Here is a 15,961-nt window from a genome sequence, read left to right on the forward strand (position 1 = left end):
CATTGTGAAAGATTCGGAATGGGAAAAAAGAGAATCTTTTACCGAAAATAATAGCATTTCTAATGAAATTGGAAAGGAGGAGGAAGGTGCCCATGAAGTAGATTCTCCTAAGAAATGTAAATTAGTTAAAGTAAATAAAAATTCTCGACTGAAATCGAAAAAATTCACTTCACCTGAAAAGGAAGAGATAAGTGCAACCTTGGATCACAATGACATTTTGAAAGATTCAGAATCGAAAAAAAGGAAATCTTTTACAGAAAGCAATAGTATTTCTAATGAATGTGGAAAGGAGGAGGAAGGTGCTCATGAATTAGATTCTGTTAAGAAATGTAAATTGGTTAAAGTAAGTAAACATTCTATGCGGAAGTCAAAAAAATCCACTTCACATGAAACTGACAAAACTACTGTAGCTTTAGATCACAATGACATTGTAAAAGATTCAAAACCAGAACAAAATAAATCTTCTAAAGAAGACGATAAAAAATATGCAAATTCTATTATTGATCTGTTTAATGATGGTAACCATAGCATTTCTAATGAGTGTGAAAAAGTGGAGAATACAGAAAGAGAAAATAGCAGACCAGAGTATATATCTGATTACTGCAACTCTATTGCTGAAGAAAAAAGTTCAAAATTTGTTGAAAGTAGTCAATTAATTGAAAGAAATAGAACAGTAAATAATGAAATAGATTTTCCCTCAATATTATGGGAACCAACTGTTGCGCTGGTATCTACTGATATTGAAAAGTTAGGTGGAAATGTTGAATTTCCAAGCTCTGCTTCTAAATCAAAAAATAAGCTTGAGAGTTTTGTGACAGAAGATAATTCAAATGAGTTTTTGTTTTCTGAACCAACAGATAGTTTGGATACACTTGAGAAAACAAATACTGATTCTTTGCAAACAAACAGGGACACAGATTCTGCTTTTTGCAGCAATGAATCAATTGTGGAAGCGCATAATATTGATAGAGAAAATTATAATGAACTAGCAAATGATGATTGTACTGAAGAATTTATGGAAGATACTTCGCTCGCAAGTCCTGTTGCGTACGAACAGGTTAGATCTAACCTACTCAAAGCATTCAAAAAAGCGGTTAAGGGAAGTGTACAACATCTTGAGAAAGGTTACAAGACTTTAGTCAAAGACTTGCTCAATTCAAAAAATGCTCCCTGTATTAACACTATTTTACTTGCCGCAATTGAACATTTAACGAAATCAAAAAAAATTCCGCTATTCTACTACTCTCTTGAAAATGAGGCATCAGATTTATTACCAGCTTTAGAAGAGTGTATCATCAATGCTTTTTACACAATACAATATAATGTTGGGGGAGCTTTTGATAGTTTATTACCAACCGCGATGAAATCTCTTTATTTCATAATACCATTTAAAGAACAGATTCAGGTCTGTGGATTAAGTGCCCTTTGTCGTGTCTTTACTAAAATTTGCAGAGTTTTAAATTGTTCCACAAATGCATTAATGTTGTGTAGTCGACTTCTGAAGATGAGGCACAAGTTTGCACCATACCTAATTGCCTCAATTGCTGGTGTATGGAAAGAGCTATTCCGGGGTATTTCTAAAATGCCAGGTAATAAGAATTTTTTATTGCTGAAAAAATTACTGTTATTGATTTTGCTTTGTTATGTTCTGAAATTTATAGAAATTTAATTTAGTGACTTTGGAAAACTTTTTTAAGCTCCGTTTACGCTACCATTTCAAAGTAGCAGCATTTACTTTGGCGCAAAATGAAGATTTCAATAAAATTCTCTATAAAACTTAAAGTAACAATTTGATGCAACAATAGTTTAGTGTGATAAATTAGTGTTATGTTCCCCTATTTTCAACTTTTTAAAATTTTTGATAATTTAAAAACCTGAATTATTTTGCATTCTCAATATAGCCAAGTCCCAATGTTCCGAATTGTTTTAGATCCACGCCCACTCTGATTACTGAAAATTTGAGAAATGGGTAGAGGTCAGTTGGGGTATGTTGGTGCACTTTTCTACTTTTTATTTATTATAAAAAAATTAAAAGAGCAGTTTGGATTTCCACCATAAGTTCTATCAAATATTTCTGATGATCTCAGATGTTTTTGAAAATGCTCAATTCAACTTTTTTTGGATTAATTTTTTTTTTCAGAACCTTATAATGTACACTATTGTGCTTCATGCCCAGGGTATGTCAGTCTGCATTGCTCAAAGAACTTCTGTTACAATTTTAATGTTAAATATTGTCCAATATTGACAACAAACTTATTTTCTTTTGTGTTTAGAAGGGCAGTTCTCAAAAGGTGGGAGCAAATACAGACCTCAACTTTGAAGCTTCAACACCAAATAACTTTCATTTTAATTGACTCAAAAAGTTTTGAGTTAAATAATAATACTGTATAGAGACAAGAATTGACATAAATTATAGAAAAAATGCTCTTCAAATACCCTTTAAAAAATATTTTCTTTGCTAAAAGGCACAATTTTGGACTTTCAAAACATTAACTGAGCAAAAGTACCATCACAAAAATTTTTTTTTTAAATTATTTCCAAGCGTTTCAAAACAAAATTAAGGGTATGAATCTCAAACTGAATATTTTTTTGATAATATTTTCTACAAATTAAAAAAATCAAGACAGATTATTGAGTAAAAAATTTAAGAAAAAAAGGAAGTTGGAAGTTTCATGTATGTCCAAAAGTTACGATCTTGACAATGCTATTATTTGACTACCAAATATATGATTTATATGTTCTAAAGTTATTTTTTTATCCTCAAAATCAATTGTTAATCATTTTAAAGTGTTTTCATATGTTTTTATGCAGTATCTTTGAAACAAAATCATTTTTTTTAAACATATATGTGAGATGTCCAAATTGTGTTATGATCTAGACGCCGATAATTCTGTCCATTTATTCAATATTATAATATGATCTTCAGTCTTGTGACCTTAATAAAAAAGGCTATTATAATGTAAATTTCTTTAATCTATTGCTATTTTGCACAATTAATACGTTATGCATTAAACATTACATAAATAATAGTAGAAACTCAACTTATGATTGTAACGAATAGTAAAAATAGGCGGCAAAAATCGCCAAGCAAACCCCGATTGGCGACAACTCACAGCGTACGATAAGCAAAGGGATACCAGAGAGGAATTCAGGTTTTCGCCAACAGCGTCGGTTTTGACGACTTTATCACCTACTCTGGCAAAATAGTTTTTTTTCTGGATTCTACAAAACCATAACAAAATTTTATTATTTTTAGACCAGTATATAAGGTCATTCATGTGCTTCATAAATCCTGTATTTTTCATTGCAGAAAATTTTCATTGGAAAAGTTCAAAAACTGAAATTTTCATTATGTTGCTGTCCAAAATCTGTTACCTAATGGACAACTGTATGTCCAAAATCTGTTACCTAATGGACAACTGTATGTCCAAAATCTGTTACCTACAGACCGATCATTAAATTTGCTATTTATTAATTTTTATAAATACCTACTGTCTTTTTATGTTCGTGTTTGATGTTCTAGGTGTACATGTTATGCAATAAAAGCAAAATTGATTTCAAATTCCAAAATTTTTAAAATGACTCAAAAGCAACGTTTTTGTTCCCACCTTTTGAGAACTACCCAAAACAAATAGCATCAAATTTAAATATCAATATAACCTTTTAAATTACAGTAATATTTAAATTAACCAACTTTTTCTTTGTCCCTATTTATGCTAGAATCATCTACAATTTTGCAACAATCAGCTCAATTTGGGCCGTCATCAATTGCACTGCTGCTGTTACTGGAATATATTTTTTGTAAAAGCTTTTTGTGTGTATGTGTGTTCTTCTAAAAGTGGATCAATGTACCTCTAAAAGTGGGTCTGAAGAAATGCCATTATATATATATATATATATATACACACACACAGTGAAACCTCAATAAGTAGTCGACCGGTTAAGTGGTCACTCCGTTTAAGTGGTCGTTTTTCTTTGGTCCCGACAAGGTCTCATTCATAGTAATGTAAAATGATCCTCCTTTACTGGTCACCAAATTTAATTTTACCCTGTTAACTAGTCACTCAAAAATTGTTTTCTAAAATTCCTTTTCTTTATTGGATCTTAGAAGATAGTGTCGGACTTAGTTGAAAGGCAATGATAGTCATTTTTCCTTGAAATCTCGATCCTCGGTTCTGGTCATTCAAAGCATACTTCTTACTGTGACTCTGCCGAGTGCCGAGAATATGAATCAAACTCTTTCCAACAAGACAGACAAAATCTAATACCTGGAGAAAGTTAGTCAGTATTTAACATCCGTTCAAGGAACTGCAACACAGAATTTAAAGCTTGATGTATGTTAGAAGAGATAGTTCTTTTCCGAAAGCAACAACTTCACCAGTTAACATTGAAGGATTGCATTAATGTACCGTAACTACATTAAAATAAGTTGTTGCTATCAAATAATGTATAAAGTAAGCGAAAATAAAACAAAGATTTATAAACCAAAAATTTATAGACATTGATGACATAAGGTATTGTTTTTCTCACAGAATTCTACAGCTATTCATTAATATTTGTAAGACTTCTTTGTTCTTCCTTAATTTCCTACTCCACATAAGTAGTCAAAAATTTTTGATCCCTTGAGGGACAACTTAACGAGGTTTATATATATATATATATATATATATATATATATATATATATATATATATATTATGATTTTTTCCTTTGGGCAAGAAATAGAAACTACAAATAATTGTGACAAAAAGAACTTTCTTTTGGAGACAAATTTAATTAACTTCTCCAATCATTTCCTGAAACAATATTTGTTCAATATAACTACTATGTGATTTTATTGCAGGATTTGTAGGACTAGAAGTGTTATTTGTAGGTTATAAATTAAAATTAAAAATATGAATACTATATCTTCTATTTAACGATACCCAATTTAAGGGTTTCCTCAATTTAATGATATATTTCACTGACTCGGATTTGACTGAAGTCAATATCTATGCTCCTCGATTTAACGATAACTTTTTCTAGTCGTTTGACAATCGTGAAATTGAGGAAATACTGTATTGAAATAATTGTGACTGATCCAAAATACCCCTTAGTCCCACAAACCTTGACTTTCCATACTACATAATTAAATCAGAAATTTTCAGTTTTATGCACAACTGAAAAATAGATTAAATAGTGAAAAAATATCAAATACACAAATTTTTAAATATAAAAGTGCATTTTAAATGACCCTGTACTTGCTTGATTTAATGCATAAAAATGAAATAGCTTGCTTTTGGACAGAAATTCTTTCTTCCTGCGTTTTCTCTGGAGTGTATCAAAAAGACTTCAAGTTCAAATTTTAACTATACTACATGTGCATTTACAAAATTATAGGCTTTAACTTTTCTTTACTTATTTTTATGGTTTATTTATTTATTTATATTTTCTTTCCAGATATTGAAGATTTATTTCTTCAGTGTCTTGCTTACGGAGCTGCTCAAAGACCGAAAGATCTGAATGACGCTCAGTGGAACAGTTGCATCGATTTCTTGTCCAAAAATTTGAAAGCCCCTCCAAGGTTTGATGTTCTTGAAACATGTACTACTGTTAAGCACAATATTTTAAAACTAGTTCAAGAAGGTAGGTTTAGTTTTTCTCCCCTCAACGTGTAATCTTATCTGCTTTCACTAAATAAATTTCTTAAGTGGTCTTGAAATTGTGCTTTGTGAAGCCTTGGAACAGACCTGTCATTTCAAAAAAATTCTGGGGGGAGGGGGGGTTTGTCTATAATACATTTTGTTGGGAAAAAACAACAAAATAGGTTAAAAAAATGCCTAATTTCATTATGTGTCTAAGTTCTGAAGGGAGTCAATTCCAGATTTTGCCCGAATGATGGGATTTCCTTGGAGCAATATTTGTTTGTGTGTATTCCGTGAGTAAAATTAAAAATTATAGAAAAAAATGTATGCAATAGAACCTTATCATACTGTGACTTGGTGACTCCATCAGAGTGGAAGAGAATAGTTCCACGAGTTGGTTAGGTTAGTTTTAGATTTCGTGTATAAATGAACAAGAGCTAACACTGTTTTCCTATATGACTCGCCGGGCCCATGAGAAAACGAGCATTAGTGAAAAACGCCTATAACATAGGTCCCATATAAGAGAGAGATCACTATATTATTAAATATGAAAATGCATTTTTTAGTTTTTTTTAAATTAATTATGGGCCTAATTACATTATGTTTAAAGAATTGACATTTTCTATTTAATGAGAACAGCTTTCTGTTATTTTATATTTTCCTGTGCGTTAATTAGAGACAAAATATAGTATGTATGGCAGCTGCTGTCACTGATCTGATTCATACAAAAACTGAGAAAGATCCACCAAAAAAGAACTTCCGAAATCTAAGACACTCAAATTGTCACCCTTAAAATGGTCAAACTCAATTTATCATCCTTAAAAATTTTTTCAACAAGTTATTGTGTATTAAAGTAAAACTTTTACAGATAGTACTCCTAAGTGACACCTTGAATTTCTAAAAAAAATTCTGCTAAGTCTTTTTAAAAGTACAAGTAAGTCTGCAATCATTGTGAGTCATTATTGTTGAAAATACTTCTCTTACAATCCCGTGCTAACTAAATTAAAGCAATAAAACTAACAATGTTAAACTATGTTTTCAGAAAATAAAAATTCCAGCAGCTTGTAAATTTTCAAGTAAATTCGTGGATTTATAATAAAAATGTTTTGAAAATTTGTCAAACAAAATTGAAATATAGGTCTTTAAATCAAATAAAAAAGGGAAAGAACTTTATTTTGATTAACATTTCATTTATGTTCTCTGTTTAACGACTCTGTTTTTACGCCTCTGGTCTACACTCAATCCCCCTTACAGCACTTTTGAGGTTAGGCTCGTGTAATTTGTGTTGTAACTTACCTTTCTCAGCAATTTGAAATTTCCAAATCTTTATCTGTTTAACGACTTTCTCTATTTAAAGAAGACTTTTCGCGGTCTCAGATGCTCCACTGTACTTATAAAAGCATTCTACTTAAGGACGCATTCTACTTAAGGACGATTTTTTGTGTTCCCATGAAAGTCGTTAAATAGAGAGCCAACTGTATATTTTAAAATAAAGTTGAATAGATAATTTATTTTGTCATTGCCTTTTTATTTTCAGGGTCATTTAGTGAATTTGACTTCATGGTTGGTTCTCCCTTGGTGATTTTATCTGCCTTCCAAAGTTGGACATGGACGAAGACAACGGTTTTAGATTCCTTTGTGTTACCTTACTTGAAAAATTACTCAACTCAAGTCTCCTATGAAAAGGCATTTAAGTTCTTTTGCCATATTTATAGTAAGTGATTTTTGATAACACTGAAATTCTCTCTCTCTCCTTTTCAAAGACCTCATTTTTTGAATTTTATTTCCTCTCTAAAATACTAAATTAGCAAAAAATGTTCTTTCATCAGTGTCAGTAATTCTATCTGGGGAGATTTTTTTTACATTAATTTAATCGTTTGTGCAAGATGCAGAAGCACTTTTTTAAATTTTGTGTGTATATATATATATATTTATATATATATATATATATATATATATATATATATATATATATGGATTTTATATATAAGTATATAAGTAAAACATAAATTTATAAATGAAAACAGATTTAAAAAGTAATGTATTTAGTCAAGATGGCAGCAGAGCACTTTCAAAATCATGCAATATCAAATTTTTGTGCAATCAAGGAACATTTAAATATACAAATCATCATTCTTTTACGCCTCTGGTCTACACTCAATCCCCCTTACAGCACTTCTGAGGTTAGGCTCATGTAATTTGAGTTGTAAGTTACCTTTCTCAGCAATTTGAATTTTCCAAATCTTTATACATTAATAGACAAGCAGATTTCTTTTGGTACCGATTTCTCCTCTGTTTGTGAACCAATTTCCTTCATTCTTTTTGTATTTGATAGCTATTGCCAAGTTTTAGTGTCATCATTAAAAATTTTTGAAATCAAACGCTTGATTAACAGATATTAATTTTTTAAAAAAAAGCATTTATGTCCTAAATGGCTCTTTCTACACAAACGGACGGTCGAATTTTTCAAATTTGATATAGTTAGAAAGGTCTTAAAAAAATACTCTTAACAAAAAAATTATCAGGGCGCCCAAGGTTCAATAATCTAAATGCAATAGAAAAAATGTTATAAGCGTTTTTTAGTTAGCGAAACTCAAAATTTTTAATTTTATCTCTTTTCCATTGTTGAAATTCATTGTTGGAAACGTGAAACATTAAGTTTTTATTTATTTTTTAAACCACTTTTTCTCCAGGAAAAATGCATTTTAGTGCTTTGAGTTTGGTATGATTGGAAAGATCGTGAAAAATACCTCTCAAAACGTTAAACCTTGTTTCACGGCTCAAAAACAGAAATTCGCTAAGATGACTAGAAAAGGAGCTAGAAGCAATAATAAGTTAGCGAAAATTCATTTTTATTTGATTTTTCACGCGACTTAGTTAGCGTGGAGAAATTGCTGGATAATATGTGTTGCCATTTCTCGCTTGAGCGTAAAGAAATGAAATTCTTGCATTTGTTTTTATTACTAAGGCTTCCTAGGTAATTACAGACAGTTAAAATCATCCCTTTTGATTGTTTTTGCGACTTTAATACTTAATTTTATTTATACGCTGTCGCAAGTCGAGTTTGTTCATTTTATAGATGAAAATTTTATATTACTAACAGAAAAGGACATGCCTCCTTAGGTACTCAATAATATTGAATAATTTGGCATGATTAAGTGATCTTTTTACAAAGAATATTGTTTATACAGAAGTTTTACGTATTAACTGAATTTTGCGGTATCATTTCATTCTGGAAGTTTTCAATGTTTCTAGGACATTGGCAATCTTTATCCATTGGCGTCAAATTTTTGGCACCAACGCCGCGCAAGAATTGTTTTTGCATTGCATACGTAAACAAATAGTAAGAAAATATCTACTTGCACTGGGTTATCACAAAGCAGCTTGCTGTTCAGGAATAAAGTCTTGCTTTAAGGTGGGGTTAATGAAATTGTAACACTTAGTGACAAGGGGGAGAAAAGAAATGATAAAAGAAACATACAATGGAGAGAATGTGACATTGCAAGTTTTCTTTTATATATATAAGAATGTTTATGAAAAACAGTGACATATGCCAAAGAGAGAAGGGGTATGGTGAAGAGTGAAACTTTGACAGAGGGTGGAGGGGTTCAAATATGTTGAAAACTCATCAAAACTCAAACGCTTTCATTTTCAGACAGTAAAGTTACATTGTAATAAAGGGGAAATCATACTTATTTTTCTTTCAAACAATGCTATTCATGTTTGAAATACAAAAATTACAATTATTTCAAGTTTCAAGGCAATCTAAAAATGTCATTGTTATGATTAGACACTCCTTATCCAATATTATTGGTTGAACGACAACTTGACTTATTTCTGACCAAGAAAGCTCTCAGTTATAATACTTTATTTTTTCTAATTAAACTTATTTTTATGTGTATTTCTGTCAAGCAGAAAAAGATGTGTGGATTGCATACATTTTTTATTGCTTAACTCTTTATATGTTCCAAGAAACACAGAACTATTAAGAAACCCTATTTTTATTCATAAAAAAGTCATTTGTTCCAATTTTTCCCGAAGAAAAACATTTTTTTTTCCACCACTTCAAAATTTCCTTAAATTTTACATCCCTAACTGTAATTAAAGCTTTTAATTCGCAGGTGAATAATATATTATTGCGTCAGAATGTGTCGGTATCTATTTCTTTATTTTTTTTGTTTAAAAAGTTGGGCTACAATTGGGGCAATAAAAAGAAAAGTCGATTGTAAATGTCGCAGTGTTTCATCCAGAAATTACTGTAACATAATTAAAAACAGTTGTAGGTTAAGCTTTTTTTTTTTTAAAGTTTATGATGCATTTATTTTTATGAACCTCTTTTTAAACATATCCTATAATTTTCAAAATAATTAAAAGTGACTTAAAAAATCAAATCAGTCTTCATTTTCTTTAAATGTTGTAATAAAAAAGTTATGCTTTTCTCTTTTTCAGCTGACATATTAATGCTTTGTCCAGATGAAGATAGTGATCATTCTTTTTTGATGAGTCTTTTCTTGCATTCTGATGCAGATAAAGGTACTTATTTGTGCATATTTTTATTGTATTTTGTTATTACAAGTCACTTTACTGTTCTGTTTTTTTTTCCTGAAAGTTTATTTTTTCAAATTCTGGTCGATCTACTTTTCTCCTTCTTCATTGTTGAGTCAAGAATGCTTTCTGTTCTCACTCTGACCTGAAATATTGTAAGGGGTCAAACTATTTTACTTTTGATTGGTCATATGATCCTTTTCTTAATGGGTCATTCCATGTCAGTTCAACCACACCCCAACACCCACCATCTCAGATTTCAATGAAACTTTGTATACTTCTACTTTTCATAGTCCTAAGTAACCTCCTAAAGAATTTCTTCTCTATTAAAAATTGGTTTTTATTTTTTGACCCTTCAAAGTTTTGCGATTTTGTGTTAGTTGTCATAGTTTTCTCGGAATGAACAGCAGCTGTAAGATAAAAAAATTTTGAAAATTTTTATATTATATATTAAGATTTCAAGTATTTCAGAAAAAAATATGTCAAAAATCTAAATTTATATTCAGCAATTTTAAAAAATTAACAAACTGAAAAATTTAAAATTTTTTCAATAAAAAAATGATTGTCAAAATTTTAATTTTTTGGCATGAGGGTCTAAATTAAAATGATTTATATATATTTTTTAATGATCATTAACATGTGTGCTAACATATAAAATGAAAATCTTTAGGGGACTTTGAGGGATTCTGCCCCCCCCCTGCCCCCTTTTTTGATAAATGAAAAAAAGTTGATCACAATATTACAAACTAAGTTACTAATTGCATTAAAGTAAATTTAAATATTGAAATACATTGGTGTTTGAATTTAAATGTAAACATTTAAATACTCAAGATTTTTTTTGAATTGAAAATAATTAACTTAATTAATAATAAACAATAAAAATAAGATATCGCGAAATTCGAACTTTCCTACAATTTATGCTTACTAAAAACTATTGTTGAACTTAGGGCAACATAGAACTTAAAACTTTTCATCTAATTCTAATTTATAATTAGGCAATTTATACAAAGTATTAAAAATCCTTCAAATACCAGCTCATAGTTCTTAAATTCCTTTTATTTTATGTCTGTTTTTCATCCTTTCTACTAAGAAAATTAGAAAAAATGTATGTCATTCTAGTTGTGTGTGGTGGTTCTACAGTACATCATCAGATCTAGGCCAAATACAAGTAAAAATTCATTATCTGTTCAGTAATGATTTCTCTAAGCAACTGGGCAAAGAACAGACTAAAAAACAAATTCAAAGCTAGATGCTACTAGTTTGCAAAGCTTTTGACTTGTTTTATTAACCTAATGCAATAATGAAACTGAAACTTTGATTTGTTTATCTATCATCCAATGGAATAACCCAGAAAAGTTTTGGTTTAACTTAGCAATTTATTGGGTATGAATTGAAAAGGGTTACCATTGCCCAAAATGTTTACAATTAAGGCTTTGCAACAATCTCATTTGACCCTAAAAGTGTGTTTTGTTATCTTGAGTGTTTCGATGATCATAAATGGATCCTAATAACCTGGCATTTGTACAAATGACAAGTATTTTTATTTTACACTTCACTAGTAATTTTTTTAGATATTTTGTTTTCTTTCTAATATATTTGTCTGTCACCTCCCTAACTTTATTGTTACTTTACTAGCTCCCAAAAAGGAACAGCTGGTATTACTTGACAGCTGATCAGCAAGCTGTATGGTTTACATTTATAGTTGTTTATATTATGACTGTGAGATTGGTAACTACTTTTTATTTAAAAGACACTTTCTTTTTATTGATTCCTTTTTTAACTGCTACATTAGTTTTATCAAGGGCAGTATGTTCTTTTATAAGCCACTTTTAATTTTGTACAAATGATTTATAAACATTATATTCTAAATATTCCTGTTCAAATATAGTGAAGCTTCAGTAACTGGACTCACTGATAATCCAGGTAACTCGACATTTATTTTTCTTAGGGTCTGCCCAATGCTAACTTCATTGGCAGAAACCCTTTCTAACTTGACACACATTTGCTACAACCCCTATCAGTCGACATCCAATTGCTATTCTAGTTCAATTCCTTCTTTCATATTAACCTTTTCTCAAAATTTTAGAAAAGCTCTTTTAGAGAATTCTTATCTTTTATCCAGGGGAGTAAGCAACCACTTTGTGCAGGGTAGGATAAAATGTATCCTATGGGATGCTTGTAGAGAAAGAAGGCACCATTACTTGTTTTCTAAACTAGTGTGAGCAGGACTTGTTACCTTTATCAGACCTGACTAACAAGAAGCTTTTATCTCTTTTCAACAAATATGTATTTATTCCTTACACAATATTCAAATCTATTACTGATTTTATGATGAATTTTTCAAAGAAAGAAAACAAAAGTAATAGAAAATTCATTTACTGGAATTAATTTTCATAATGTGAATGTTAAGCATTAATAAGTATAAGTGATACACACAGAAAATATTTAGGAATTAAAATTTTGGAACCCCAGGTAAGTTGAGGAAAAGCTGCGAGTTAGTTATGTCATTAATCTGTGTGTGGGGGGGGAGGGGATCTGGGCAAAAAATTTTTTTTCCAAATTTGCTTTCCAATTGTCATTAGAAAAATATAAAAATCCATTGAATACGAGAGGTGCGTAAATACTAATTTATTTCTTCATTTGCTATGATGGGAGGGGGGAAAGGTAATTTACTTTATTTAGGACATATTATTACTAAACAATCAGGCCATTAATTTTTAAGGGTTGTTAAATGTACTTTCAAACAATTAAAAGGATGAATTTGTCGTTGTACAGCAGTAAAACTAGAATGGAAAAACAGTTCCACGATAACAATTTTTTTCAAACGTAGGGGGGGGGGGGGATCTTGAAAGTACTAGAAACTGCATGATTATGAATTGGTATTAAGACTTTACTTTTGTTTTAAGTTGTCTGTACTAAAATGCAGCAATCCGTATGCAAATATTGTTGTCTGCAACTTTTGAATCTCATGATATCTTATTTTCAGAATATCTATATTTTAAACAATTTTTAACTATTTCAAAATTTTAAAAAAGCTTGAATATTAAATTTATATGTTTGAGTTCAATATTTAACACATATTTAAATTTTTAAAATTATTGCTGGGAACTCTTGTTTCAAAGACATGGAAGAACTTTTCTCTATGTTGCTTTCATTGTTTCTAGGGAGAAGGGGACAGAATCCCTAAAAGATCCATAACTTTTTTTATAGGAAAAGGTAGCGCACATACTCATGATCATTTTTTCTTTAAATCATGATTTTTAAAACTGACCCTGATGTTACATATTTAGAATTTTGACAATATAGTTTTTTTAACAAAAAAAAATCGTAATGTTTAACTTTCTGATTTTTTAAAAATTCTTTGTATAAACTAAGATTATTATAATATTTTTTATAAAAATACTCAGTCTTAACATTTTTTACAAAAATTTTAAAAATGGTAATGTCATTAGTTGCTGAGAAACATTTTTTTTCCCAATTTAAAAACAGCTCAGTTAGTGTCTTTGAAAATGACAAAAAAATGCAAAATCGAAAAATTTCAGAAGTCTATGAAATTAAAATACATTGAGATTGAAACAAAAGAAACTAAGGGGTGACCCTCTTGTTGAAATTCAGATTTTTGCCAACACCTTTTTTTGAAAAAAAAAAATTCAAAATTTTCAATTTTCTAATTTTTTAAAAACAATTTGTGCAAACTAAGATTATTAAGATATTTTTTATCAACATGTTCAAAGTCTTTCTATTTTGTGTAAAAATGTTCAAAAAGATTATAGCATTAGTTACCAAGAAATAATTTTTTTCATAAACAACAACATCTCAGTTTGAGTGTCTCGAAAATGACGAAAAATGTAAAATCGCCAAATTTCAAAAGGCTATAAAATCAAAACGCATTGATACTGAAAAGAAAAAAAAATAGGGGGTTGCTTGTAAGCATACAGGGATGAAGTATACCAAGTTTGATCAAATTCCGAGACGGTGGGTGTTAAAATCCCATTTTTGTGGTTGATTTGACGTGGAATGACACTAAAACTACTCCAAAATCAATCATACAAACTTGATTTTTATGTCATCGGAAATTTGGCCCTATTTGTTTGAACAATGGTGTCCCCCCCCCCCCCCCCACACACACATGTTGTCAAGAACAATGATTTTGAAAAATTAACAGATTGACATTGAGACAAGAAAATATGTTTTGACATTAAACAAAACCATTGAACAACACCATTGAAACAAAATGGTAATCCTCATTTATATAATAGCGAATGATCGAGTAATACTCCTGAGGTTATTAACCATGAATGTCGCAACAAGACATGATAATTTGATAATACATTTTCGTAACGTTTGTAGGGAAATGCTTTATTTTGATGAGGCTGAACTGAAACCCGTAATTTAACTGTTTTACTGGTAATACTGTCATTTTAGGAGAATGAAGAAACAAAAAAAAGTGGTCAACTACAAATGCTATCTGCTGGAGTTTAAGGTTAATCCACTGGAGTGAGGGTTGAAATTCCAACTATCAAAATATCACCAAACAGGCAATTGCTTCGTTCAAATGTAAAAGCGATTTTCATCCGTCATACCTTGACAGGCGAATTTTCTAGTTTTTTAATATTGTATACCACCCAAGAATACATGATTTTAAAAAATTTCAAAATTTTAATCTATCATCATATTCAAGTTTTAAGCAAATGTCTCTTTTTGTTCTCTATACTTGGGGCAAGCCTAACCTGGCAGCGTCGTAAGGCTGTGATTAGAATTTACGAAGCGTTCCCAATACTGACAGTTTAGGTTTGCCACAACCATTGTAAATCAATAATTTAGATAATGTGAAACATCACAATTTTCAACCCTTAAATTTTGAGAAAAAGAAAAAAAAAGTGTTTTTTTTTTTAGTTATAGCTATAGGGAAAAGTTTCAGTTCTTCTGTATTGCTACTTCAAACTCTTTTAATTATTTTGAAAATGTTATTATTTAAACTTAATTTGGAATGAAGCGAGTAACCTGGAATTTTCTAAAAAAAACAATCTGAAAAACCTGGAAAAGTTGGGTTTTTTTTTTTAACCCTAAGTTTATGAACCCTGTGAATATAACATTTGTTTGTATTGGATAAAGGTGAATAGAAAAATAGAACTCACAGTTCTGGTGTTTGCAAAACTCTGAAGAACACAAGTTGGTTGTTTTTTTTTTTTTTTTAATCATTGAGGGCTTTTAAATTTTCTAGCATAAAATTGACTTTCTTAAAATATTTTGTTCTTTTTTACTGTAAAATATTTTTAAAACTCGTTCTTTTTTTCCTCCAGAATTTTCCTACGTCCAGTTAGTAACAGCGTATTCTTTAATGAAATTGTGTGTATTAAAGAAGTCCCCCCCTTCCAAAATGTTTGAAAGACTGGATGCAAAAGTATGAAGATGATACAGAGGTTTATGAACTCGACTATTTACGTGAAGTGGGATATAGCATTCAAGAAAATGATTTATCTTCTGATAACATTATCTTAAACTTCTCAGGACCAATACAAGATATATAATGGTGAAACATAATTGTATTTTATGTTTTGTATCATTCATCATTCAACCCTGTCTTCATTTTTTTTATTGCTACTTTCACAGTGCAAATATATGTGTGAATAAGTTACAATTTCTTCAGAATGTTAGGAAATTTTTTTATGTTTAAAAAAAGAAAACTATAACTTTCTCATTTCTACGTAACTGGGATATTACCCGTTCAGGGCCAACTCCTGGATTTATTCTTGTTTTTTGAAAATCTATATTATGTTTAGTTTTTTGCA

The 15,961-nt window shown here is 29.9% G+C and overlaps 1 protein-coding gene across 1 annotated transcript; it reads left to right on the forward strand.

The window, feature by feature from the left end:
- The first annotated feature begins 91 nt into the window (after positions 1 to 91).
- Positions 92 to 15,699, forward strand: LOC129227737 (uncharacterized). Its single transcript, XM_054862342.1, has 5 exons — positions 92 to 1,589; positions 5,440 to 5,625; positions 7,162 to 7,338; positions 10,074 to 10,157; positions 15,473 to 15,699. Exons 1-5 carry the CDS (start codon positions 359 to 361, stop codon positions 15,577 to 15,579), a joined length of 1,785 nt encoding a protein of 594 aa, XP_054718317.1. The 5' UTR covers positions 92 to 358; the 3' UTR covers positions 15,580 to 15,699.
- Positions 15,700 to 15,961: the final 262 nt, after the last annotated feature.

The sequence above is a fragment of the Uloborus diversus genome, chromosome 8 (assembly GCF_026930045.1).
Source record: "Uloborus diversus isolate 005 chromosome 8, Udiv.v.3.1, whole genome shotgun sequence".
NCBI classification, from domain to species: domain Eukaryota; kingdom Metazoa; phylum Arthropoda; class Arachnida; order Araneae; family Uloboridae; genus Uloborus; species Uloborus diversus.